The sequence below is a fragment of the Aethalodelphis obliquidens genome, unplaced genomic scaffold, assembly GCF_003676395.1.
Source record: "Aethalodelphis obliquidens isolate GAN/ISIS:26980383/991018 unplaced genomic scaffold, ASM367639v1 scaffold56, whole genome shotgun sequence".
Taxonomy (NCBI): Eukaryota; Metazoa; Chordata; class Mammalia; order Artiodactyla; family Delphinidae; genus Aethalodelphis; species Aethalodelphis obliquidens.
Window position 1 is genome coordinate 10,296,522 of NW_020838000.1, and position 26,384 is coordinate 10,322,905.

The 26,384-nt window shown below is 37.9% G+C and overlaps 1 protein-coding gene and 1 non-coding gene across 8 annotated transcripts in view; both read left to right on the forward strand.

Annotated features, from left to right (window-relative positions):
• Positions 1-26,384, forward strand: part of ANKRD28 (ankyrin repeat domain 28) — a 186,195-nt gene that overhangs the window by 89,347 nt on the left and 70,464 nt on the right. For all 7 annotated transcript variants that reach the window (XM_027086571.1, XM_027086572.1, XM_027086569.1 and 4 more), the window contains one exon: positions 15,338-15,416. In XM_027086571.1, coding sequence (XP_026942372.1) covers positions 15,338-15,416 — 79 coding nt within the window. The remainder of the gene's footprint in view (positions 1-15,337; positions 15,417-26,384) is intronic.
• On the forward strand, positions 22,000-22,134 carry LOC113609410 (small nucleolar RNA SNORA18). Its single transcript, XR_003428619.1, has one exon. It is a non-coding gene; the product is annotated as a small nucleolar RNA SNORA18 (small nucleolar RNA).

A 26,384-nucleotide genomic window follows, 5' to 3' on the forward strand; every position in this document is an offset into this window, starting at 1 on the left:
TTGATTTCCTGTTTTCAATGAAACCAAAAGCTGGTTCTTTGAGAAGATTGATAAAATTGATAAGCCTCTACGAGCTAAGAAAAAAGGAGAGGAGGCACAAATTACTAATATGAGAAATAAAAGAGGGGATATCACTATGGGTCCTATAGACATTAAAAGTATAATAAAGGAATAGTGTGAATAACTCTATGCCCACAAATTTGACAACCTACATGAAATAGACCAGTTCCTTAAAAAATGTTTTTGGGCCAAGACTCACAAAAGAAATAGACAATCCAAATAAGCGTATATCTATTAAGAAATTGAATCATAATTAATAACCTTCTGAAATAGCACCAGGCCCAGATGGATTCACTGCTGAATTCTACCAAACACTTAAGGAAGAACTTATACCAATTCTCTACAGTCTGTTTCAAAGGATAGAATCAGAGGGAATACTTCCTAACTCATTCTTTGAGGCCAGCATTACCCTAATAGGAAAACCAGACAAAGACATTACAAGAAAAGAAAACTACAGACCAATATCTCTCATGAACACAGATGCAAAAATTTCTAACAAAGTATTAGCATATCGAATCCAACAATGTGTAAGAAGAGTTCTATATACCACGGCCGGCTGGGATTTATGCCAGACATGCAAGGCTGCTTCAACCTTTGAAAATCAGTTCATGTAATATATCAAATCAACAAGCTAAAAACGAAACCACAAGATCATATCAATAGATGCAGGAAAAGCATTTGGCAAAATCCAACACCCTTCATGCATGATAAATTCTCTCCATAAACTAGGAATAAAGGAGGAACTACCTCAACTTGATAAAGAATATCTACAAAAAACCTACAGCTTTATATATATTTTTTTTTCTTTTTTTTTTTTTTGCGGTACGCAGGCCTCTCACTGTTGTGGCCTCTCCCGTTGTGGAGCACAGGCTCCGGACGCACAGGCTCAGCGGCCATGGTTCACGGGCGCAGCTGCTCCACGGCATGTGGGATCTTCCTGGACCGGGGCATGAACCCGTGTCCCCCGCATCGGCAGGTGGACTCCTAACCAGTGCGCCACCAGAGCAGCCCTAACATTATATATATATATATATATATATATATTTTTTTTTTCTAACGTTATATTTTAATGGTGAGAAACTCAAAGCTTTTCCACTAAGACTGGGTATAAGACAAGAGTGTTCTTTTTTACAACTCCTTTTCAGCATCATTCTGGAAGTTCTAGCTAATGCAAAAATACAGGGAAAAATGGTATACAGATTGAGAAGGAAGATATAAAACTGTCTGTGTTCATAGATGTCATCATCATCTAGGTAGAAAATCTAAAAGAATTGACCAAAGAAGGATGTGGAGCAGTGGGAACTCTTAGTCATTGCTGGTTGGAATGCAGCGTGGTACAGCCACTTCAGAAAACAGTTTGGCAGTTTCATAAAAAACTAAGCATACTCTTAGCGTATGATCCAGTCATCATATTTACCCAAATGAGTTGAAAACTTATGTCCACACAAATACCTGCACGTGGATGTTTATAGCTGCCTCATTCATAAGTTCTAAAACTTGGAAGCAACCAAGAAGTCCTTCAGTAGGTGAATGGATAAATAAACTGTGGTGCATCCAGATAATCGAATATTATACAGCACTAAAAAGAAATGAGCTATCAAGCCATGAAAAGACATGGAGCGGGACTTCCCTGGTGGTCCAGTGGTTAAGACTCCGTGCTCCCAGTGCAGGGGGCCCGGTTTCGATCCCTGGTCAGGGAACTAGATCCTGCGTGCTGCAACTAAAGCTCCCGTATGCTGCAACTAAAAAAAAAATCCCATGTGCCGCAACTAAAGATTCCACATGATGCAACTAAAGATCCCGCATGGTGCAGTGAAGATCTTGCGTACCACAACTAAGACCTGGTACAGCCAAATGAATGAATGAATGAGTGAATGAATAAATAAATAAATAAATTCTGATCTTAAAAAAAAAAGACACAGAGAAACCTTAAGTGCATACTACGTAGTGGAAGAAGCCAATCTGAAAAGACTACATACTGTATGATTCCAACTATATGACATTCTGGAAAAAAAAAACTTCGGAGACAGTATAAATATGAGGGGTTGGGACTTCCCTGGTGGTCCAGTGGTTTAGACTCCACGCTTCCACTGCAGGGGGCGAGGGTTCGATCCCTGGTCAGGGAACTAAGATCTCACGTGCCGCAGCTAAATGAATGCATGAATGAATGAATATGCAAATAAATAAATATGAGGGGTTGGTGTGGGATGGGAATGAATAGGCAGAGCACATAGGATGTTTAGGGCAGTGAAAATACTCTGATACCATAATGATGTATACACGTCATTAAACATTTGTCCAAACCCATAGAATTTACACCACCAAGAGTGAACCCTAAGGTTCTGGACTTTGAGTGATTATGATGCGTTGATGTAGGTTCATTAGTGTAGCAAATGTATCGCTCTGTTGGGGAGTGTTGGTAATGCTGGGGGCTGTGCATGTGTGGGGGTAGAAGGTATATGGGAAGTCTCTATACCCTCAGTTTTGCTGTGAACCTAAAGCTGCTCTTTTAAAATTTCATTAATTAACTAATTAATTAAAATAGATACACAGGAAAAGATGTCTTCTTTCCTGTTGCCGGATTTGTTTGGGGTGAACTAGCTTGAGATGAGCCTTTACACTGGTTATAACGTATAGTTGTAGTTGGAGGCACAGTGGAAAGGTAGAGTTTCTGAGAGACATCTGGATGATGTCATTGAGCTTCTGGATCAACCAACTTTGTCCCTACCCTTTATGAGAGTAGATCTTCTTTATTTTAAAGCCATTTTTAATTGGTGTTTTTCTGTACTTGAAAAATAACATAGGATACAATTAAACAACTAGCTGTAAACATTGTTTGTCCTAAAAGATGGTGCTGCTTTTAACATCTCATTAATACCATATTGAACTAAGAGAATAAAATTTCTCCCTCTTCTCTACCTTCCTTTCCCCCTTCCTCAACTTCCCTACAGCATATTCATGACTGTGTCCTTTTACAAGGATGATTGAGAGGTCATGTAAAATCTTCTTGTCTACTGTCGTCCAGAGTGTTTGTTACTGTCAAAAGCTAAACATGTCAAGTTCCTTTAGGTTTTGATTTGTGCTACTCTTTAATTTTTATCTGTCTTACAAGTTTTGCCTATGAGTTTGATAAATTCAAACCAGCAAATATTTATTGAGCATCCATTTTATTGCTCTGAACTTTTTAAAGTTTGGATTGCATTTGTTGTACTGAAGATTAGGATTTGTAAAGCATCCATTGCCATGTGTAAGGTATATTATTTGGGATGAAGTGTTTTTGTTTTGGCTTTTTAGTTTAACCAGCACAATTAGGTCATTATATTATTTTGAATATAGCTGACTATTGTTGTATATTAATTAGTGAATTGTTGGATATACATTTTCTTAAGTGTTTTTAGAAGTTTTTGGAGTGTAGACATTCATACCTGTGCACTGTCCCTGGTACTTAAATACAGTTGACCCTTGAACAATGTGGGGATAAGGGGCACCAACACCCCACCCAACCTATGCAGCTGAAAATCCATGTATAATTTTTGACCCACCTAAAACTTAATACTGATAGCCTACTGTTGACCAGAACCCTTACCGATAACATGAAGAGTCGATTAACACAGATAATATATGTTATTTTTATTATATACTGTATTATAGTAAACTAGAAAAAAAGAATGCTATTAAGAAAATCATAGGGGGACTTCCCTGGTGGCACAGTGGTTAAGAATCTGCCTGCCAGTGCAGGGGCCATGGGTTCGATCCCTGGTCCAGGATGATCCCACATGCTGTAGAGCAACTAAGCCCGTGCGCCACAACTACTGAGCCTGTGCTCTAGAGCCCGCGAGCCACAACTACTGATCCTGCGTGCCACAACTACTGAAGTCCACGGGCCTAGAGCCCGTGCTCCGCAACAAAAGATGCCAGTGCAGTGAGAAGCCCGCGCACTGCAACGAAGAGTAGCCCCCGCTCACTGCAACTAGAGAAAGCCCGTGTGCAGCAACGAAGACCCAACACAGCCAAAAATAAATAAATTTATTTAAAAAAAAAAAGAAAATCATAGGAAGAGAAAATACATTTACAGTACTTTACTGTATTTATCAGTACTGTAAGTTTACATCGTCTGTTTATAGGATGAATCATCTCTTACTACCTACATCAGTATTGTCTTATAATGATACAAAACACTAGATGTTATATGTATTACTAATACTAGACAACAAAAAAGAAAAGATAATATGAAAAAGAAATTCATACTTATTTACAGGTATAACAATTCATGCATTGATACTGAAGCAGCAACGTATGATTGCTTTATGGTAGCCTGGTGTAATCAGTTGTTTCCCGGCAGCCTAGCTTGTACACTAATGAATGAATCATAAAAACGATTTATCTGTGTTGACAGGCTGATAACACATTTTCTCCAATTATAAGGGGGGTGGGAGGGGGAGAGGGAGGGGATACTGTATGGTAATTTAATTCTTTGAAAGCACAGTTATAAAACTAAAAAAACTAACATCATTTATATTAAATATCACTCACCTTATGTGCCTGAGTAAGGATAGACTAGTATGTACATATCTTTTATGCATTCATGACATACCTAACTTTTTCTTAGCTTTTTCAGTATATGTAGACTACATGGTTCATCTGCTAGTTTTTCAAATTGTCACAGATTTCCAAAATTTTTCCCAATATATTTATTGAAAAAAATCGGCATGTACATGGACCACGCAGTTCAAACCTATGTTGTTCAGGGCTCAACTGTATATACAATCCTGGATCTCTGGCTAGTGCAGCTTTTCTAAAGCAGTGGAAGGAGAGATAGCATGCTTATTACCCAATTATTCCTCAGCCGTTCCTTTTGCTTCCTGTGGAATACAGAAAGGGAATATAGAGGGACATCGTTCATAGGCTAATGATAGTTTTGTGCGTAGAAGGAATAAGCTAGATTTCAGTATCCTTAAGTGTGGGGAAGCTCAGCCTGTAGCTCAAATAACTAAGCAGTGTACTTGCTGCAGTTTTGCTTTTTTTTTTCAAGATTCCCAGGAGAAGCCACAACTGGCCAAGCTTTGATAAATACTTTTATTTGGTCAGTTGTCAGTATAGCATTTTGGTGAAGAGCCTGAGTTTGAAAGCAATTTCCTCATCTATTAAGAATAATGCAGGGGCTTCCCTGGTGGTGCAGTGGTTGAGAGTCCGCCTGCCGAGGCAGGGGACATGCCCCAGTCCGGGAAGATCCCATATGCCATGGAGCGGCTGGGCCCGTGAGCCATGGCCACTGAGCCTGCGTGTCCGGAGCCTGTGCTCCGCAGCGGGAGAGGCCACAACAGTGAGAGAGAGGCCCGTGTACCGCAAAAAAAAAAAAAAAAAAAAGAATAATGCATGCTCAACGGTACAGTAATTTTGCAAAGTAAAACAGATGTGTCAAGTGCTTTATGCAGTGCCTACCGCAAAATAAAGATCTGTGGGTTGCACTCCTTTTCTGAGAAACTCCTCATTCCACATGGTTACTGTAGGAACTGCTGTGTTAATAAAACCTGACTTCTTCAGCTGTTCTCACTTGATTTGTACACATGTGAGCAACTAACCAAAGTCTGGTTGGTCAGAATACTGTTCTGAGGTTTAGAATTAAAAGACTTCCCTTTGGTCTGCTGAAGTTTTAAAAGTAAATCCCGGAATCTCTAATGCTTTGTTTCCTAATGTGAGGAAAATTGTTGTTGGTGAAGGCAAAGAAAAGCAGCTGATGCTGAAGAAACTGAGAAGTAGACAGAGTCCTGAATGTTTCATGTGCTCTTGTGGCCTTGCCACATGCCTTCCTGACCTAAGTTGTAGTTGTTGGTGCTCAATTCCATTAGGTATTCCGGTGTCCTTCTGATAAGTCTGTTTTACCTAAATTGGTTCAATTTAGATTTCTTTTGCTTACACCCAGTAATGCCATCTAAGGTATGTGTTCAATAAATAGTAACTCTTAAGGACAGTGAGAGAAACAGAGACTGTTTACTACTCAAAATGCTTTTTTAAAATGTATTTATTTATTTAATTTTTGGCTGTGTGGGGTCTTAGTTGCGGCATGTGGGATCCTTCATTGGGGACAGACTCTTTGTTGTGGCACAGGTTTCTCTCTAGTTGTGGCGTGTGGGTTTTCCCTTCTATAGTTGTGGCGCATGGGCTCTGTAGTTTGTGGCACGCCGGCTCTCTGGTTGAGGCGCGCGAGCTCAGTAGTTGTGGAGCACGGGCTTAGTTGCCCCATGTGGGATCTTAGTTCCCCGACCAGGGATTGAACCCGCGTCCCCTGCATTGGAAGGTGGATTCTTTACCACTGGACCACCAGGGAAGTCCCCGAAATACTTTTTACTTACAGTTACATTCCTCTGCTAAATGCAGATGATTTTTCATGTTATAATCTAGAACTTCAAGGTTCCACAGAGGTTCTCAAAGTATTCCTTGGAAAAGAATCATAAACATTTAAGAACTGGTTTTTAATTCATTTATGTATAGTTGTTTGTACCCAGAGATTTGGGTAGTTGTCTGTCAGAGGCTATTCTAGAATGTACTGTGTTCTGGGACCCCAAAATCAATATAGGAGTCTTCTACAAGCTATACAGTACATTAGAATATTATTGATTCATGGCGGGTTTTCTTCATTAACATTTAAATTTGTTTAAACCTCTGTAGTGCCTGTGTGGTATGTAACTTTAAGCCAGGTGCTATGTGGGTATAAAATTGACTCTTTGCTTCCTCCAGATACTTATTACCTAATTATGAAACCATGACATAAGCCCAAAGTTGAGCAATAACAAGAATGCCATCTGTATGGTACAAATGATAATGTTGTAATAGAAGTACAGGATAGAGAGACCCCAGTGTACTGACATGCTCCTGAAGACTTTGTGACAGAGATGAAATTTGAGCTGGACCATGAAGAGTAGAAGGGATTGGGGCAGGGGAAAGGCATTCTGGGTGAAGGGAAGAAAGGTGAAAGATGAAAATGTGCTATTATTCATTCTATTAGTAGAGATTAACTGGTTTCAGCTATAGGTTAGTACTTTTGAACATCAGGTTAACGAGGGAGAGTGGACTTGATTGGTGATGATGTCAGCCACTAAAAGTGATGGAGCTTTTGATTTAATGAATGTGAAATTGCCTTCAAGTTTGATCTGCTAGCACATAAACCCGTTGGATCTCTGTGATTTGAGGATGAGAGGATAAGTTTGGAGGATGGTAGTGAATTTAAAAATAAAAACTAAAAGCACAATCTAAGGATTTTTCCAGATAGCTATAAGTGTACAGAGTGTCACTTCCATGCCAAAGTAAGCTAGGGTTCTCTTATTTGAAGCATCTCAGACATCCGCCAACACCCTACAGAACTATATCCCCAAAGCCAAGGTTCACCGTGGGGTTTCTCTGAGTGCAGGCTGTTGAGGACAACCAGCCATCATAACTTACGTTATGAAGGGATCAAGACAAGAATGGATCTGATAAATCCTAGCTAAGTTCAGCTGAGTTCTATGGACCAGAAGCTGAGCATTGAAAGATGATACCCAGATACTCAACAGGGAAGTTTCAGTCTGATAGCAGTAGAAATAAAAGAAAAAGTAAAAATAATGGGGCAGAAAAGAGAGTGACCATCATGGGAAAGTAAATTTGGAAAATAGAGAAAAGAAAAAAAAACTACTTAGAAAATTATAAGAAATTGATAAGAAAAAGTGAAGTCAGACCACAGAATGTTTTGAGGGAGAATGATTAGTTTTAAGCAGACAGCGGTTAAATAGATAGTGGAGCCTTGTAGATAGAGTCTGTATAATAAGTTAACATCACACACCTGGAGCTCAGCTGCCAGTGCTTCAATCCTGATTCTGCCAATTCCACATGATCTTGAGTGAATTCCTTAAACTTTTCTGTGACTTGATTTCCTTATATGTATTCACTTCCTTAACCTTGTGAGGTAAAGTTCCTAGAGCAGTCGTAGCATAAAGCAAGCTCTGTGATATTGGTGTTACTATTCTTCCTGGTTACAGCTGATATACACGAATGCTTCAGTACCTGGAGTAGGGCAGAATTGCAGAATTGAGTCATTGTTGTGAAGGTTGTAGTTGAATCCGTATACATAGATGAATTCTTACTCTCTAAGTATTTCTTCTTGTACAGATGTTCTGTCTCTCTTTCAATTTATCATTTCTAACTTTTCACTTCTCTGTTTTCCTACCTTATAGGCTTCCTCTTATTCCAACCTGATCCTAGAATCTGCTTTAAGTTAAAGCTTCCACAGAAAATGTTGAGAATGTATAAGTGCAGTTTGAGTTTGCAGGTTTGACGCAAGGCACATCCTGTTAGATCTAATAGCTCTTTTCCTGGGCTGTGCTTTGGATATACCATAGATTCCCTTCTTTCTCACAGACTCATTCCCTAGGTTGTCTAACCTTGCTTGACTCTGTTTCGCTGTTTCTGGAGTTTGCCATAGTACAACATAAAAACTAAAGGATGTTTCTGAACACTTTTTAAAAACTTTATTTTGAAGAAATTATAGATACTCCAGAATTACAGAAATGGTACAGAGAGGATCTTGTGTTTCTATCAACCAGATTCCTCCTATGATGACATCTTACAGTGCATTATCAAAAACAGGAAGTTGATACTGGCATAGTACAACTAATTAGACCACATACCTTTCTTGGGTTTCACCAGTTTTTGCATGCACTCATATGGGGGAGGAGGAGAGGAGTGATGGTAACATCTCTGTGTATAATTCTTTGACATTTTGTCACGTGTAGATTTGTATAACCGCCAACATGTTCAAGATGCAGAGCTATTGCATCACCACAAACGAACTCCCTCATGTTCCAATCACTTGTGTGTAATGCACCAGTCTACCATTAGCCTGTGGCCCAACCTCAAAGTGGTTAGCAATCACTGGTCTCCTTTAATATGTGTCCTTTTCCCATCTTTCAGAATAATCACTTATAAGCACTAAAGCTATTTTTCAGTTTGCTTTTATTTGGGGAGGGTGAATAATTTTTTGTAGTCCTAATCATATGCACAAATATCTTTTCAGGGCACCACATGAGAACTGTAAGAAAAATATTTATTTCAGTGGATATAATCAAAAGCTGTGTGATCAAATGAGTTAAATTTTTTGTTTGAGTCTGTTGTGTTGTGTATTTCATAATTCTAGTTGGGATTGTTCTAGAATACAACATGGAGGTATGGTTTCTTTAAAAACCGACTTAATATCTAAGAAACATTTTCTTTTTTTAATGGGCACCTGGACTTGTGAAATGCCTGGTATGGGAAATTACTGAAATGCTTTTCAGCTGATTGAAATGTTATTTTTAATTTTTTAATTTTACTTTTTGAAACATGGTAATAACTCCATATGGTACCAAAGGCCACAAATGGTGAAGAATAACTCTCTCACACTTCAAACTCTAGTGTCAGAGTTCTTTACCCAGAGGCAATCACTGTATCTTGAGTATACAAGATATCCTTGAGTATCCTTCCGAAGATGTTTTATGCATGTTCAATCCTAGGAGTGTGTAGAACCTTTAGCATATAATTGTTTCGAGGCTGCGTTTTTCATTTAACACTGTGCTTTAGAGATGTTCCATTGATACGGAACATGAGGGCCTGCTTGTTATTTTAAATTGAAAACATAGTGCGATATTGGGTTGGCCAAAAGGTTCGTTTGGTTTTTTCCGTAAGATGGCTCTAGCAGCACTTAGTTGTCTTTAACTTCATTCAAAACAGTTTCGTTAGATTGTATGTGACAGCTGTCATATCAGCGTGCATTCAAAAAAAGGCTTAGCAAAATTGATGAATTTTTGTGTAGCCATTTTAATATTGAAGATGGAAGAAAGAAAGCAACATTTTACATATTACACTTTATTATTTCAAGAAATGTAAAACCGCAACTGAAATGCACAAAAAGATTTGTGCAGGGTGTGGAGAAGGTGCTATGACGGATTGAATGTGTCAAAAGTGGTTTGCAAAGTTTCGTGCTGGAGATTTCTCACTGGATGATGCTCCACGGTCGGGTAGACCAGTTGAAGTTGATAGTGATCAAATCGAAACAATAATTGAGAACAATCAACATTATACCACGCGGGAGATAGCCAACATACTCAGAGTATGCAAACCAGGCATTGCAGTCATCATTTGCACCAGCTTGGTTGTGTGAATCGCTTTAATGCTTGGGTTCCACATAAGTTAAGTGAAAAAAACCTTCTGGACCATATTTCCCTATGCGATTCTCTACTGAAACGTAATGAAAACATTCCATTTTTAAAACAAACTGTGATGGGCGATGAAAAGCGGGTACCGTACAACAATGTGGAATGGAAGAGATTGTGGGGCAAGTGAAATGAACCACCACCAACCACACCAAAGGCCAGGCTTCATCCAAAGAAGGTGATGTGTATATGGTGGGATTGGAAGGGAGTTCTCTATTATGAGCTCCTTCTGGAAAACCAAATGATTAATTCCAAAAAGTACTGCTCCCAATTAGACCAGCTGAAAGCAGCACTTGACAAAAAGCGTCCAGAATTAGTCAACAGAAAACGCATAATCTTCCATCAGGATATTGCAAGACCGCACGTTTCTTTGATGACCAGGCAAAAACTGTTACAGCTTGGCTGGGAAGTTCTGATTCATCCGCCGTATTCACCAGACATTGCACCGTCCGATTTCCATTTATTTCGGTGTCTACCAAATTCGCTTAATGGAAAAAATTTCAGTTCTCTGGAAGACTGTAAAAGGCATCTGGAACAGTTCTTTGGTCAAAAAGATAAAAAGTTTTGGGAAGATGGATTTACGAAGTTGCCTGAAAAATGGCAGAAGGTAGTGGAAGAGAACGGTGAATCATTGTTCAATAAAGTTCTTGGTGAAAATGAAAAACCGTCTTTTATTTTTACTTAAAAAAACACTTAAAAAAGGCACTTTTTGGCCCACCCAATATTATGATTTATAATAGGAAATATATATTTGGTCTTTGTTTCTAGCACAGAAAAACCTTTGGCATTTCCTATGAGGAGAGCAACAGTGCCTTTTTTTATGTTAATGAGATGACTTTTGGAAAGCCCCTAAGGGTGGGAGCCCTTGCCTTTGGAGTCAACCATGTGATTAGAGGGTTAGAACTTTTAGTCCCACCCCCGATCTCTAATCTCTGTGGGGGGTGGGGGGGCGAGGGTGGGGGCTGGAGATTGAGTTCAGTTGCCAGAGGTCAGTGATTTAATCAAACATACCTGTGTAGTAGGACCTCCTAAAAACCCAAAAGGAGGGAGTTCAGGGAGCTTCCAGGTTGGTGACCCAGAAATGCTTACACGTTCCACCGTGTCAGGTCCCACACTCTGTGAGGATGGAAGCTCCTTTGTTTGGGATCCCGCCCTGTGTTTCTCTTCATCTGACTGTTGATTCGTCTCTTCCAGTATCCTCTGTAATAAACTGGTAATCTAGTGAGTAAACTGCTTTCCTGGGTCCTGTGAGCCACTCTAGCAAATTCATCAAACCCAAGGAGGCGGTCCGGGGAACCTCGATTTGTAGCCAGTCAGTCAGAGGACCAGTAACAACCTGGACTTGCTCTTGACCTCTGAGGTGGGGTGGGGCCCCCTTCTTGTAGGACTGAACCCTTAACTTGTGGCACCTGATGCTGTCCCCTGGTAGGTGGTGTCAGAATTGTGTTGAGTTGTAGGACGAGCAGCTGGTGTTGGAACTTCGCTTGGATGTGTGGGGAAAACCACCCCCCACACACACTTTGGAATTGGATTCAGAGCCCTTACATAGTATTTCACAATGTGGATGTGCAGCTCAAAGACCTCTCATCTGAAAAATGTTCATAACTGGTAGTGATAAGCTGATCAAAGTCTGACAGAAGGAAGCATTTTAAATGATCTTTAAGCATTTTGCTGCAACAGTGTGTATTTTCCAGCCGTTAAAAAAAATACTGGTCCAAGGCTTTTTGGAGTCCACTGACAGTTCAATGTTACCTTCCTTGCATAGACCATACCCACAGTGCGTTATCTTTAATTCCCATTTTGGGTTTCTTTAAGTGATGTGAGAATTTAGATACCTAAGAATCAAACTGAGGGCAAAACTTCTCCATATCTTAACTGTTTGCCTTAGTGTTTCAGTTGTCTTGGCCACACCCAATTCAATAGTACTTTTTTTCATAGCTTGCCTTTATTGAGTCTTTATATAGTATTCAACCTACTGATCATAGAAACAATTTGCATTTTTCATTCCTATTTCATCAGTTTAAGTAATATTTTTAAAATTTACATAAATGATTGCAGGTGCAGTTGGCACAAGCAGTTGTGGTAACAAACACGTCTTACCCTGGTAAACATATACCCAGTGGTAGGAGCGAGCATGCAGTGTCTTGGTTGTGGTGGTCTATTAGTCAAAACATATGGTGTGGGCTTCCCTGGTGGCGCAGTGGTTGAGAGTCTGCCTGCCCGTGCAGGGGACACAGGTTCGTGCCCCAGTCCGGGAGGATCCCATGTGCTGCAGAGCGGCTGGGCCCGTGAGCCATGGCTGCTGAGCCTGGGCGTCCGGAGCATGTGCTCCGCAGCAGGAGAGGCCACAGCAGTGAGAGGCCTGCGTACCCCACACACACACACACACACAAAACACATGGTGTGCCAAATTCACCATTAGTTTTACTCAGGAAACAGAAAATATGATTAATCATGTGATTCAGTTAAATGAAGGTTGGTTAAGAGCTGCTTGTGTTTCATAATTTTAAATAACCACTTCCTTATTGATGGGCATTGAAATGTTTTCGGCATTTTGCTTCCTATATGATCAGTAAATATACTTAAGTTTTGTTTGCACACACATAGCAATACCTTTATCTTAAAAAAAAAATTCCTTGAAGGGGAATTCAATGTGTATAAGGGAATAGTTATTTTTTCATTCTAATAAATTTTGTTAAAGGGAATCTTAAATGTTTTATTGCATGATTTTCAATATTTAATTGTAGTAAAGTAAAATATGATAGGTAAAGTTTTTTCTTTTAAAATTAACCAATTTATTCCTTAGTTTTTCCTTTCTCCAAATCAAATTAAAGAAAAAAGAAAGTTCATGAGTCATAAAATAATAGATAAATAGTATTTAAGGCATTGAGTCATAGAATTCCAGACATCTCTCGCACATAAATGACTCACTTTCTGTGTGTGCTGTGTATGTGGTTTATACTGTGGAATAGATGTGTTCCTCAATTTGAGTGGGTCTGTTCATATTTAAACAGTAGGGAAGTTTGATGTGTTAGTGATTAACAATGAAAAGCCTTAAGCCAAGGATGTTTTTATTAAATTGACTAAGTTAGGACTCAGCTTTGAATAAAGCCTGATATTTAGTGGTTCTGTGTTAGCTGTTTCAGTGACAGTTTGTTCAGTAATTTCTATGCAAACCATTTGTTTGATGGGGTATGTATTAGAATAAAAAACATGGTCTTGTGGAAATTAGTTGGGGTTCGAGAGACAGGAACTCTTCGCTTATTAAAAACATTAATAACGACTATACCAACTATTTTAAGAACAAAAACAGTATCACAAATATATTAAAATTATATGAAGAAATGTATGTAGAGCCAGTTATAATTGTGTTACACATATCTTTCTAATTCCTTTATATACTACAGCTAAACCTTTTTGGAATTGCCTGTGAATATTTTTAACCCTCTTTTTTTTTGTGGTATGCGGGCCTCTCACTGTTGTGGCCTCTCCCTTTGCGGAGCACAGGCTCCGGACGCGCAGGCTCAGCGGCCATGGCTCATGGGCCCAGCCGCTCCGCGGCATGTGGGATCTTCCTGGACCAGGGCACGAACCGGTGTCCCCTGCATCGGCAGGCGGACTCTCAACCACTGCACCACCAGGGAAGCCCTAACCCCTCTTTTGACTAGCAGTTTTTTTCCTAATTTATTCTCATTGGCCTAACTATCTTTTCTTTGCACAATTGGGGTTTTGATTGCCAAACTGGAAAATTATTATGACGTGAAAATTTTCATTTTTTTAAATCTTGAAAGTTGTAATGTTATCTTAATACAAGAGACCCCAAAACACAATACCTATTTAAATAAGAATTTTATTTCTCTTAATAGTCTAGAAGTTAGTGGTCCAGCTCTTTGTTGGTGGGGCAGCTGTGCTCTACAAGATGATTCAGTACGTTTTGCTTAACAGACTTGTAGGATACTGGCCTGCCTCTGCATGGTCAAAGCCGATACAGTTGCACATGTGCCTTCTAGCCTGAGGGAAGTGGGAAAGTTTTAGTCTAGCTCTGGATTGGTGTCTTTTAGGTTGAAGATGACCTGAAAGTTGTGCCTTTACTTCCACTCACATACCATTGGTCCACACTAAGTAACAAAACTTCAAGGCATGCTAGGAGTCTGTCCTCTTGCTGGTGGGTAAATGACCAGGTAAAACTTTCTTCCTATGGACAAAGGGGAAAACGGATAATGGAAAACAACTAATAATCTGGCTCAAAAGCCAGTATCTAAAAAATTGGATGTAAATTTCAAACTGAATATTTCTAAATGAATAGCTTTCTCAGATACAGCCAAGTCAGCAACACTGTTGTAACTTTAGATGAAGTGTAATGTGAATTGAATCCCTGAATGTGACATTACTGTAAGATCTTGCTTCTCAAACTGGAGGACATTGTTGTTTGAGGGGGGAAGTACACACAGCCGTGCACTTAGATGTAGCTTCTCTTCCTGGAGGAAGATTTAGAAGACTATGCATAGGATAGGAATATATTTTAGAGCTAAAAACGAAATTGGCAGGACCTTTAAGAAAAAGCTTAGGATTATTTTAAGGGATAATTTCAGATCCCCAGAGATATTTTCTATTTTTGCCACTATAGTCCTGTGGAAACATTTTGATAAGCAAACTTTTTTGTTTGTTAGGGTTTGTTTTATTTAGTTAGATCAACAATTCTAAACTATGTAAAATTGTGGAAATATATTGGGGGGGTGGGCAAGTAGTATGAAGTAAAGGAAATTTTCTTGTGTATACAAGCAGCATAGGCATCTTTATTCAAAGAAAGTCTTAAGTTATTTCTTTGTCATCTTAGATATTTCTTTTATTCTTTGCTGCATTTTATACCATTCTTTTAAGGCCAAAATATATTTTTTAGGCTCTTCTTCTCCTTGCAGAGAAATAATGGGACTTGCAGACTACACTAGAGTTGTGGGAGTAGTAAGCTGTAGTTAATAATGGCTTTTCTTCATTTAAAGTATATTAAAATTAACTTTACATTAAAACTTATGTTCCATCTTTCCTTCTTATCACAGGACAATGAAAAGAGAACTCCACTGCATGCTGCTGCCTATCTTGGAGATGCAGAAATCATTGAATTGCTTATTTTATCTGGTATGGTAAGCTCTGTGTAAGAGCACATCATGCACATTTTGGTCATATTTAATATTTATTAAACCTCATTGACTATTTCTTCATATTTGTTAAACAGCCTGAAACTTATTTGTTCATTCTAGAAGTAATGATCTCATATCATGTCCCAGGTACTGTTTTAGTGCTTAGAGTACATTGGAAAACAAGTCACTGCCTTGCGGAGCATATACTCTAAAGAAAAACAGGCTACAAATACAAGTCAATTTTACAGTATGTTAGAAGGAGATAAGTGCTATGGAAAAATGAAAAAGTAGATCAGAATACAGTCAGCCCTCTGTTTTCATGGGTTCTGAATCCATGGATTCAAACAGCCACAGATCAAAAATATTTGGAAAAAATTCCAGAATGTTCCAGAAGGCAGAATTTGAATTTACCATGCACTGGCAACTATTTACATAGCATTTAAATTGTATTAGGTATTATAAGTAATCTAGAGATAATTTAAAGTATACAGAAGAATATGCATAGGTTATTTGCAAATACTATGCCATTTTATATAAGAGCTTTGAGCATCTGTAGATTCTGATATCCACAGTGGGTCCTGGAACCAATCCCTTGCAAATGCTGAGGGACAGCTGTAATGGAGTGGGGTGAGAATTATATAAGTTGGGTATTATATGGAGTAGTCATACAAGGCCTCATTGACCTCAGGGTTGCTGGGAGATGATAATAGTTCTCCAACGAGGAGGTGATAGTAGCTTGGAGCTAGTACAGCATTGGAGGGGATTAGGAAAGATGTGATTGTAGATATATTTTGAAAATGATGCCAGCAAGATTTATGTCTTTAAATAGCTTGTGTCTAATTCTTTTTGAGGGCCTGTAAAATATATTTTAGGAATTTGTACTTTATTTTTAAATTTCTTCTAACCTGTTCAAGACCTTACAATATGAAATAATGGTAAAACTGTGTCCTATAGAATAGCACCTATGGTGGTCAGATTTCTTGCAGTCCTAAAACAGGCAATCAAAGGGAGCTTAGAAATATTTTTGTTGTATTCAGATGATCGTAAGTGATATTTACTGAAAAAGGATGCCTATGTTTGAATTGTGCTTATGTTGCCAGATTGCACAGATATATGCATAATGCAATTGGAGAGATAGTATCATTCCTTTGATATTTGGGAGAAGGAGCACTCAGAGAAATTTTGAGTGAAAATCCTCTTAAATAGTAGCCTGAATAGAATTTTGCCATTATAAATTAATAAAGTTTTTTAAATGTGGTTTTTATAACAAATTGCATGATCTTATAGAATTACAGTCACTTATGGACCAAGCTAATATTCTTATATTAGTTTCTTTATGAATAACTTTATCACTGACATACTTCCTTGAAGATGTCTGTTCCTCTATGGATGCTAGCTCACTAGTTTTCAGCTGAAATTTACTAGAGGTAAGAACTGAGGAGGTTCAAGAGAAAAATAATGCTTCCTCTTAATTGAGGCATATTCTGCTTTAATAATATATCCAGGACCAGATGGCTTCACAGGTGAATTGTACCAAACATTTAAAGAAGAGTTAATACCTATCTTTCTCAAACTGTTCCAAAATTTGAAGAGGAAGGAATGCTTCCAGCCTCATTTGAGGTCAGCATTACCCTGATACCAAAATCAGAAAAAGACACTACAATAAAAGGAAGTTACACCCCAATTTCCCAGATGAACATAGATGCAAAAATCTTTAATAAAATATTAATAAACTAAATTCAACAATACGTTAAAAGGATCATACCTCATGATCAAGTGGAATTTATTACAGGGATGCAAGGATGGTTCAGCTTCCACAAATCAATCAATGTGATACACGCCTTAACAAAATGAGGCTAAAAATCATATGATCATCTCAATAGATGTAGAAAGAGCATTTGACAAAATTCAACACCTACTCATGGTAAAAACTCTGAACAAAGTAAGTATAGAGGGACTATACCTCAACATAATAAAGTCCATATATGGCAAGCCCACAGCAAACATACTTAAAGCTGAAAAGCTGAAACCTTTTCCTCTGAAATCAGGGGCATGGTGAGAATACCCAGTCTGATCACTTTTTCAGCAGTCCTAGACGTCCTAGCCATAGCAGTTAGGCAAGAAAAAGAAATTAAAAGTGTTCAGATTGGAAAGGAAGAAGTAAACTGTCTCTTTTTGCAGGTGACTTATTACATATAGAAAACTATAAAGACTCCATCAAAAAACTATTAGAAATGATAAACAATTTTAGTAAAGTTGCAGGATCCAAAATCAATATACAAAAATCTGTGTGCTTGTATATACTAATAACTATCAGAAAGAGAAATTAATAAAATAGTTCCATTTATGATTGCATCAAAAAGAGTAAAATACCTAGGAATAAATTTAACCAAGGAAGTGAAAGAGCTGTACACTGAAAACTATAAGACATTGATGAAAGAAATTGAGGAAGGCACAAAGAAATGGAAAGATATTCCGTGCTTGTGGATTGGAAGAATTAATATTGTTAAAATGTCCATACTACCCAAAGCAATCTACAGGTTCAGTGCGATCCCTATCAAAATTCCAGTGGCATTTTTCACAGAAATAGAATAAAACAATCCTAAAATATGTATGGAACCACAAAGACCCAAGTAGCCAAAGCATTCTTGAGAAAGAACATTAAAACTGGAGCTTCCTGATTTTTAAACTGTATTACAGAGCTGTAATAATCAAAACCGTATAGTATTGGCATAAAAACAGACACAGAGATCAGTGGAACAAAAGAGAGCCCCAAAATAAACTTGTGCATATTGTGATCGATTAAGGCAAAGGAGCTAAGAATAGACAATGGGGAAAGGACCATCTCTTCAATAAATGGTGGTGGGAAAACTGGGCAACTATCTTACACCATACACAAAAATCAACTCAAAATGGGTTAAAGACTTGAACATAAGACCCCAAATCATAAAACTCATAGAAGAAAACATACAGGGTAAGCTCCTTGGACTCAGTCTTGGCGATGATATTTTAGGTTTGACACTAAAAACAAAGAAAACAAAATCAGATATAACAAGTGGGACTATATCAAACAACAAAGCTTCTTTCTGCATAGCAAAGGAAACCAACAAAATGAAAAGGCAACCTACAGAATAGGAGAAAGTAATGTGCAAATTATATATCTAATAAGGGATTGATATCCAAAATATATAAAGAACTCATATAACTCAGTAGCAAAAAACAGACAAACCAATCTGGTTAAAAGTCAGCCAGAGGGACTGAATACACATTTTTCCAAAGAAGACAGAGATATGGCCAAAGGTACATGAAAAAGTGCTCAACATCACTAATCATCAGGGAAGTGCAAAGCAAAACCACAATGAGATACCACCTCATACTTGTTAGAATGGCTATCATTAAAAAAAAGAAACAAGCATTAACAAGTATTAGTAGGGATGTAAAGAAAAGGAAAACCCCTGTTGGTGGGAATATAAATTGGTATAGCCACCGTGGAAAACAGTATGGAGGTTCCTCAAAAAATTAAAAATAGAACTGCCATATATGATCCAGCAAACCCACTTCTGTGTGTATATCCAAAGGAAACAAAATTACCATCTCAGAGAGATACAGGCATGTTCATTGCAGCATTATTCACAATAGCCAAGACATGGAAACAACCTAAATGTATGTCAATGGATGAATAAAGATGATGTGGTAAATGCATACATTGAAATATTATTTGGCTGTAAAAAAAGAAGCAAATCCTGCCATTTGCAGCAATATGGATGGACCTTGAGGGCATTATGCTAAATGAAATAAGTCAGAGAAAGACAAATAATTCATAATCTCACTTACATGTGGAATCTACAAAAACCAAATTGATAGAAACAGAGAATAGATTGGTTGTTGCCAGAGGTAGACAAGTGGGGGGTGGAGGAAATGAGTAAAGGTGGTCAAATGGTACAAACTTCTAGTTATAAGATAGTTCTGGGGATGCAAGCTTAAAAGTCTCATCACAAGAAAAAAATTTTAACTATGTGAGGTGATGGATGTTAACTTATTGTAGTAATCATTTCTATATTATATGTCATATCATTTTGTTCTACATCTTAAACTAATATAATGTTATATGTTAATTATATAATAAAACTGGGGGAAAATAATTATCACCCAGAACAGTAGTCTTCAAACAGTATATGTACACTCTTGAGGTTCTGTAGTGGTGTTTCACAGGTTCTGCTTAAATTTGGTTTGAATGCCATGGTTGTTGAGGCCCAAGTTATACACTAATTTACATACCCCGATTTCAAAATAGCCTTATAATTGTATTGAATGGATTTTTAATAAGTTATAAATTAGAATTGAAACTAAGTGTTTTACCTGATCATTCCCTAAAGAAGAGAATTAAATACATGAACGGGAAAGTAGACAACAACATTAGGCTAATTTGTTTGTAATTAGTAATGAAAATTGTTACTGAAAAGTTTAGGGTAGACTGTTCTTACCCTTCATGTTAGTTACCAATGACATGTTACAATAGTAATTAGGTTAACTTTACTGTAATCTTAAGAAAATTAAGCAATGTGAAATAATAATCTCCATATAGCTCTTGCATTATACAAAAGTCATGGTATGTTCCAATAAGAACACACAATAAAGTAAATTACTATAATTTCATATTATAAAAACTACTTTGGTATCCATGGCAAGGAATAAATAGTTCCTAAAATATTTCTCTAAAACGAAAAGTGAAGAATGTAAAGAAATTGATCGTTCCTTAGAGCCGTGTACTTCGATGTTCATGGATGTTTATGTTTCAGGTTTTGGTGGTTTTCTGATTTACTGTGGTGAGAAGTTAGGAAGTAACGTTTTGTAATTTGTTTCACTCTTGTGTTTCCATTGTCAAGAATTACGACGTTACAGTTTAATTTGTAATCATAATTCCCGCTGTTTTATCACACACACTCTGTCCTTATTCATAGCTTCTCTATTCCCAGGTTTTAAAATTTTGATGTCTCTTGGTTGAACAGACCTCATCATCAAGTAGTTTTTGTTTTTATAGTTTCTGTAAGAGCTCATGGATATTGTATTCAGTGGTATCTTATTTATTTTGGACCATTTCTTTTTTTTTATTTAGTTGAAGGGTAGATAAGCTAGTTATAAAATTCTCAATTTATGCTTTTTCCTTTCAATATTGTAGATGTTACTCTACTGTCTTCTAGCGAGTGAAAGTCTTGAATTGAGCTACTCTCTGCTTACATTCCATCCCCCCATTACACTTTCCACCACCATAGTCCATTCTCTTCTGCCTGGATGCCTGTAGGATTCAATTCTTTATCCCTGAAATTCATGCTAACTTTCCTAGGCTAAATCTCTTGATTCTTTTTGTTAGGGCATTATGTGAATGTACACTTTTAGTTTTGAAATTCGGATTTTTATTTCATTTATATCTTTCATTGCATCTTTACATGTTTTATTTCCGTGTGTTTTTCTGTCAGTAAATTTTTGTGCAGTGTGTTTTGCTACTAAAATGGATATCCTTCATCTGTCTTTATCAGCTATTTTCTGATTGTAATTTTGTCTTTAAATTTAGTTTTAAGTTATTTCCTTTTACCTATCCTTCATTCATTCAACAAATACTTAATGAGCCTGGCTGCATAGCAGGTACCATTCTAGGTGCTGTGGTAGAGCAGTGAATAAAATAAATGAAGTCCCAGCCTTTATGGAGTTTATGTTTTAATGGGGGAGATAGTAGCAAGTTAATATATAGTTTGTCATGTGTTGATAATTACTATGGAAAAATTAAAGGAATGGTATGTTGGGTGGGGATCAGTTGCTATTTTGTGTTGGGTTATCAGGAAAGGATTCAGTGACATTCGAGGAGATAAGCAAATATGGAAGCCTTGCATATGGTGCAGATGTTTACTGGAAATTAAGAGATTAGCAAGAACAAACACCGTGAGGTGTAGCATGTTTGGAGGCAAGTGAAAAAAGCAGTAGGAGGTAAAGCAGAGGTTGGGGGTGTTCCAGGTAAATACTTGCTTTGGCCCTTAAAGTGATGTGGAAAACCAATGGGGAGTTTTAGGTGGAGGGACAGAGGCTGACCTAGTTTTTTAAAGATTCACTCTGGCTGTGGCTTCAGATTCTTGACTGTGTTGTAAGACATGTCTGCTCTGCTTTTTGTTGTTTCTAGGCTTTTATCTTTGATTGCTTTATTTTCCTTTTCTCTTTCCTGATCTGCCAGCTCTCATCTCTTTGCATTGTTTTACCTCTTTCTTGGAGCTTTTCTTTGAGGTCTCTGTTCAGAACTTAATTTCTCTGAAGTTGTGTATAAAGAGTAGTTCACAAATTCTTCCTCTCCTTTCCTGGGATAATTTCTTTCAAATATATTTACCTATTAACTGTATTCTGCTCAGTTTACTCTGCTTTTGTATATTTTTGCTCTAGTCCTGTGCTGAATCCTTTAAGTTTTTTTTTTTTTTTTTTTTTTTTTTGGCCACACCATGCAGCTTGTGGGATCTTAGTTCCCCTACCAGGGATTGAACCCGGGCTGTTAGCAGTGAAAGCGTGGAGTCCTAACCACTGGACTGCCATTATATATCATTGAGGAATATGCTTTTTCCAGAACATCTGTTTGGAGTAGGGAGGGGCAAAAAACGCCTCATAGATTAACTGTGTGGTTTCCTTTACTCATAGAACTACCTGTTAGATCTGTGGGAAAGAACTACAAGACAGAGCTGCCAAGTAAACTATGAAAAACCTGACAAACTTTTTATCTTAAGTATTGGCATATCCCAATGATCTGTACTCTTCTAAGGTGCGATGGCTTAGGAGTGAATATGACTTGAACCTAATACATTTTTAGAGGGTGTCAAATTCAGAACCAGGCAGATCCATCGCCTGACCCTAAACAGGGTCCTAAAGTAAATCGCTTGAGGAAATTGGATCCCAAAGATTACAGGTGGGGAATTTTGAAGTGTGTCCATATTTCATTGGAGATCAAAGAAGCCTAACTAAAAGAATTGTGGGCTGACTCACATGATAGCTTCTTTTTGAAAAGGCTGTTTTATCTTGAAGATTATGAGTTTGGAGGAACTAAGGTGATTGGCAGTGGAAAGAATCAGAACATTCGAAATTCCTTAAAAATTTATTGATTTAAATAACTTTGTGTTACACATAATTAAAAAAAAAACCTTTAAAAAAATAAATAATGAAGATTCTTGCTTGATCTCTCCTGTAGCACAGCCTTACCTTGTTCTTCTGTGTTATAAAGGGAGAGTCTCCTGTGGATGACCTCTAGATCATCTAAAAGGGTGTTAGATAGGGATTCTAGGACACAAACAGTGGAGAGAAGGGGGCAAAAGGACATTCACACAAACACGCTCTTTTAGTCGAATTGGTAGCCTTCCTGAAGAAACTTCACTTGATGTCCATGATGCATTTTTAAGATTCATGGATGAGGGGTGTAACTTTTGACATGTTATATGTAATCAAACAAGTGAATCCTTCCGTAGAATCTATATAGTAACACTAGAGTCTAGTAGAATTACTCTTACAATTATTATTGAATGGAGCAAAGTAATTGGAAGCAGTGAGTGCTTACTATATCTCAAGTACTGTGTTAAATTTAGCTTTTTCATTTATGACCTCATTTTATCCTCAACTCTGAAGGTATTATTATAGATAAAGGAAGTGAAAGCATTTAGAGATGTGATAACTGGCTGAAAGTTATACTGCTAATAAAAGCTAGAGCCAGCATAGTAAGTCAGACCCAGGCTATCTGACTGTGGAGTTCAGGCTATCTGACTCTTAACTCTGCTGCAGTCTGAACTGTGCTCCCCTCTACACTCTACCCACCCCCATCTACTTAGCATTTAGTAAAATTTGTATAGAAAATAACTTTTGTTGAAGAACTTCTGTTTTAAGGACTAAATTTACTGGCTGCCTAAATATAGATATTTTTATGGGAGCTATTCGTGTAATGCTTATATTTTTCAAACATAGGTTTACCAGTACCTCAGGCTGTTTATAGCATGTGTTAGGTGGTTGAATAATGTGTTGTATTAATCATTTAATTGGCCTTTTATAGAAAATAAAGTTCTTAATAAGGAAATATGTATACTGTGTTTCTGGTAATAAGAATTAGACCTAAAGTGTGTGACATTTGAAAGACTGCAGTGTTGGTATATAAGCTTACTAGGGCTGCCATCACAAATTACTACAAGATGAGTGGCTTAAACAACAAAATTTATTTTCTCACAGTTCTGGAAGCTGGAAGTACAAGATCAAGGTGTTGGCAGAGTCAGTTTCTTCTGAAAGCTGTGAGAGAAGGATCTGTTCTAGGACTTTCTCCTTGGCTTGTAGATGACCGCCTTCTTGTGTCTTCCATCGGTACATGTCTATGTCCAAATTTCTAATGCTTATAAGGATCCAGTCATATTGCATTAGGGCCCATGCTAAAAAAAAAAAACCACCTCATTTTAACTTAATTACCTCTGTGAAGACCCTGAGGTGCTGGGGTTAGGACTTCAGCATATGAATTTGGTGGTGGGGACACAGTTCAACCCACAATATCTATATATCCATAACACCCTCTTAAATGATACAGTGCACTAGCTTGGTGGTAGGGGGGGTGGTCTAGCATCACAGGTGGAAAAGTGGAAATGTACTTGCTTTTTGCTCATTCTTCTCCCAACCTGAAAACGGAATCTGAAGCTTTTGCCACTGATTTTGGTAGACAGCCAAAGGAAAGCATTATTTCCAGTTTGGGAAGAGTGCTAAAAGTACTTGGCTCCTGGCCCAGCTCACTGTATAGGGACTATCTCCTCTGTGGCTTAGGAGCAGAGAAAAAAACTATGCTCTGCAAACAGAAGTTTTAGAAAATTATTAGTGGGACTATAATTATTACAAACAAATAGGAAAATAGAAATAATTTTAATAGCATTAAATCTCAGGTACTTCGCCTAGATCAGAGGCTGATAGACTTTTTATGTGAAGGGTCATACAGACACACTGGCAACTACTCATCTCTACTCCTGTGATGCGAAAGCTACTTATTTAACACGTAAGTGAATAGGTGTAGCTATGTTGCAGTAAAACTTTATTTAAAAATAGGTGGCTGGCAGTCTGTGGGCTGTAATTTGAAGATCCCTGGCATTGATTATAAAGATATTATCTTACCTATTTAATGTTAAAGTAAGACAAGGTATTTAATAAGCATGAAATAACTTATTCTGAGTATTTCAAAATAGGGTAGAATATTATCACTGGAAATGGATCGTAGAGATCATTTACCACAGCTCTTATTTTACTGATAACTGAGGTTCAAAAATCAAAGAATTGGCAGATCTTGGTGAGTGATCAGATTAGGGAGAAAGCAGGTGAATTAGTCTTCTTGCGGAATGAGACCTAGAGTCACATGGGACACTTGTGATTTGGTGCCTGACTTTGTAGAGCTCAGAAACAGGTGCTCCCTGTGTTCTTTTAACCTGGGGCCTAGCCTCCCTTGAGAGAGAGACAGACAGAGACGGGCATGGGCATGCACACACAAGGATTATTATTACCAAAATGAAGGCGTAGGCATATGAGGAGCAGTCCCAGGTCACACAGGCTGCTGGTTACAGAGCCATTATTAGATCACAGGTCTTACTCCTGGGCTCCATCCGCTGACCCCTGACTGCCTCCTATGTCCAGACCTCTCTTCAGCTACATTGCTGGCAAGAGCCCAGGCTAGACTGATAAAAGTGAACCAGATTTTTTTATTTTTTAAAATTACTTTCGTTTTATCTCTAAATGTAGTAGACATTTATCTAATTTTGGAAGAAATTTTACCTTAAATATGTTTTTTCTTTTAAAAAGCTATTGTTTCAGAATATATTTTATATGTGTGAATTAGTAAATGAAAAGATTGGGTGAAAGGAAGAAGGTTATCTGGATTTTTCTGTATAATCTAACTGTGGTATCAAATGGATACAACCAAGCTGTTTGGATGACCCTGCAGTTGATTTTTGCTTGCTTGTTTTCTTTTTGCTTTTAACGTATTGGAAATCTGATCACATCTCTGTTCTGGAAAGGTGAATCCAAATTCAGATATTTGATGAGACGTAGGTTCTGGCTGCTTGTTCTTCTTCAGGGAAAGCTCAGTTGATGTACATTTGATAGATTTGTGGGTGAAAGGGAGTCTAGTAAAGACAGTCTTTGATTTATACAGTGGGGCATAACAACCTTGGGTTTTTCTAGATACGCTGCTAGCACTCAGGAGGCTTTCTTTGGGTGTCAGTTTGCAGTGGTCATCAGTGACATCATCCGCAAATTGCTGTCTTGTCTGCAGCTTCCACAGCAGTGCTTCTCCTACCACAGGGTCTCCCGGTAGCCTGACTGCAGCAATTGAGATGGCGCTGCTATTTTATGTTCTTTCCTGTTTTAATGATTAGGAAATAGTAAAGAAATTAATCTTTTCTTGAGAGAAACTTAAGTCTTGTGACTTAAGATCATCCTTTGGAATCACAAATATTATACTCTGCCAGGTAGAGAGCCTGTGATGATGCTACTGGAGCTGTTACATTTGGTTTTATTTCTCTCTAGGAAGACTATTTTGTGTTTTCAGTGGATAGGATTTCTTTCTTTTCCTGCCCTCCCTCCCTCCCTCTTCGTTCTCTCCCTCCCCATCTTCCCCTTTCCCACTCTCTCCCCTTCCCACTAGGTCTGTTCCCCTCCCCCTCTTCCTCCTCTCTGTCTCCCTCCATCCCCTGCCTCTCTCTCCCTCTCCCCTCCCCATCTCCTTCTCTCTCTCCCTCCCCTCTCCTTCTCTTTTTCCTGTCTTCATCTTCTTTGTGGCTAGTTTTCAGCTGTTGGATTAGTTACTTTACTCTGGAAATGTCTTTTCCATTACTGGAATTACTTTGTAGTGTGTATATGAATATGTAGCTAATATTGGAGCTCTGTGTGGAACAGAATTCTGGTTACCTTCAGAGAGCTCACATGAGAT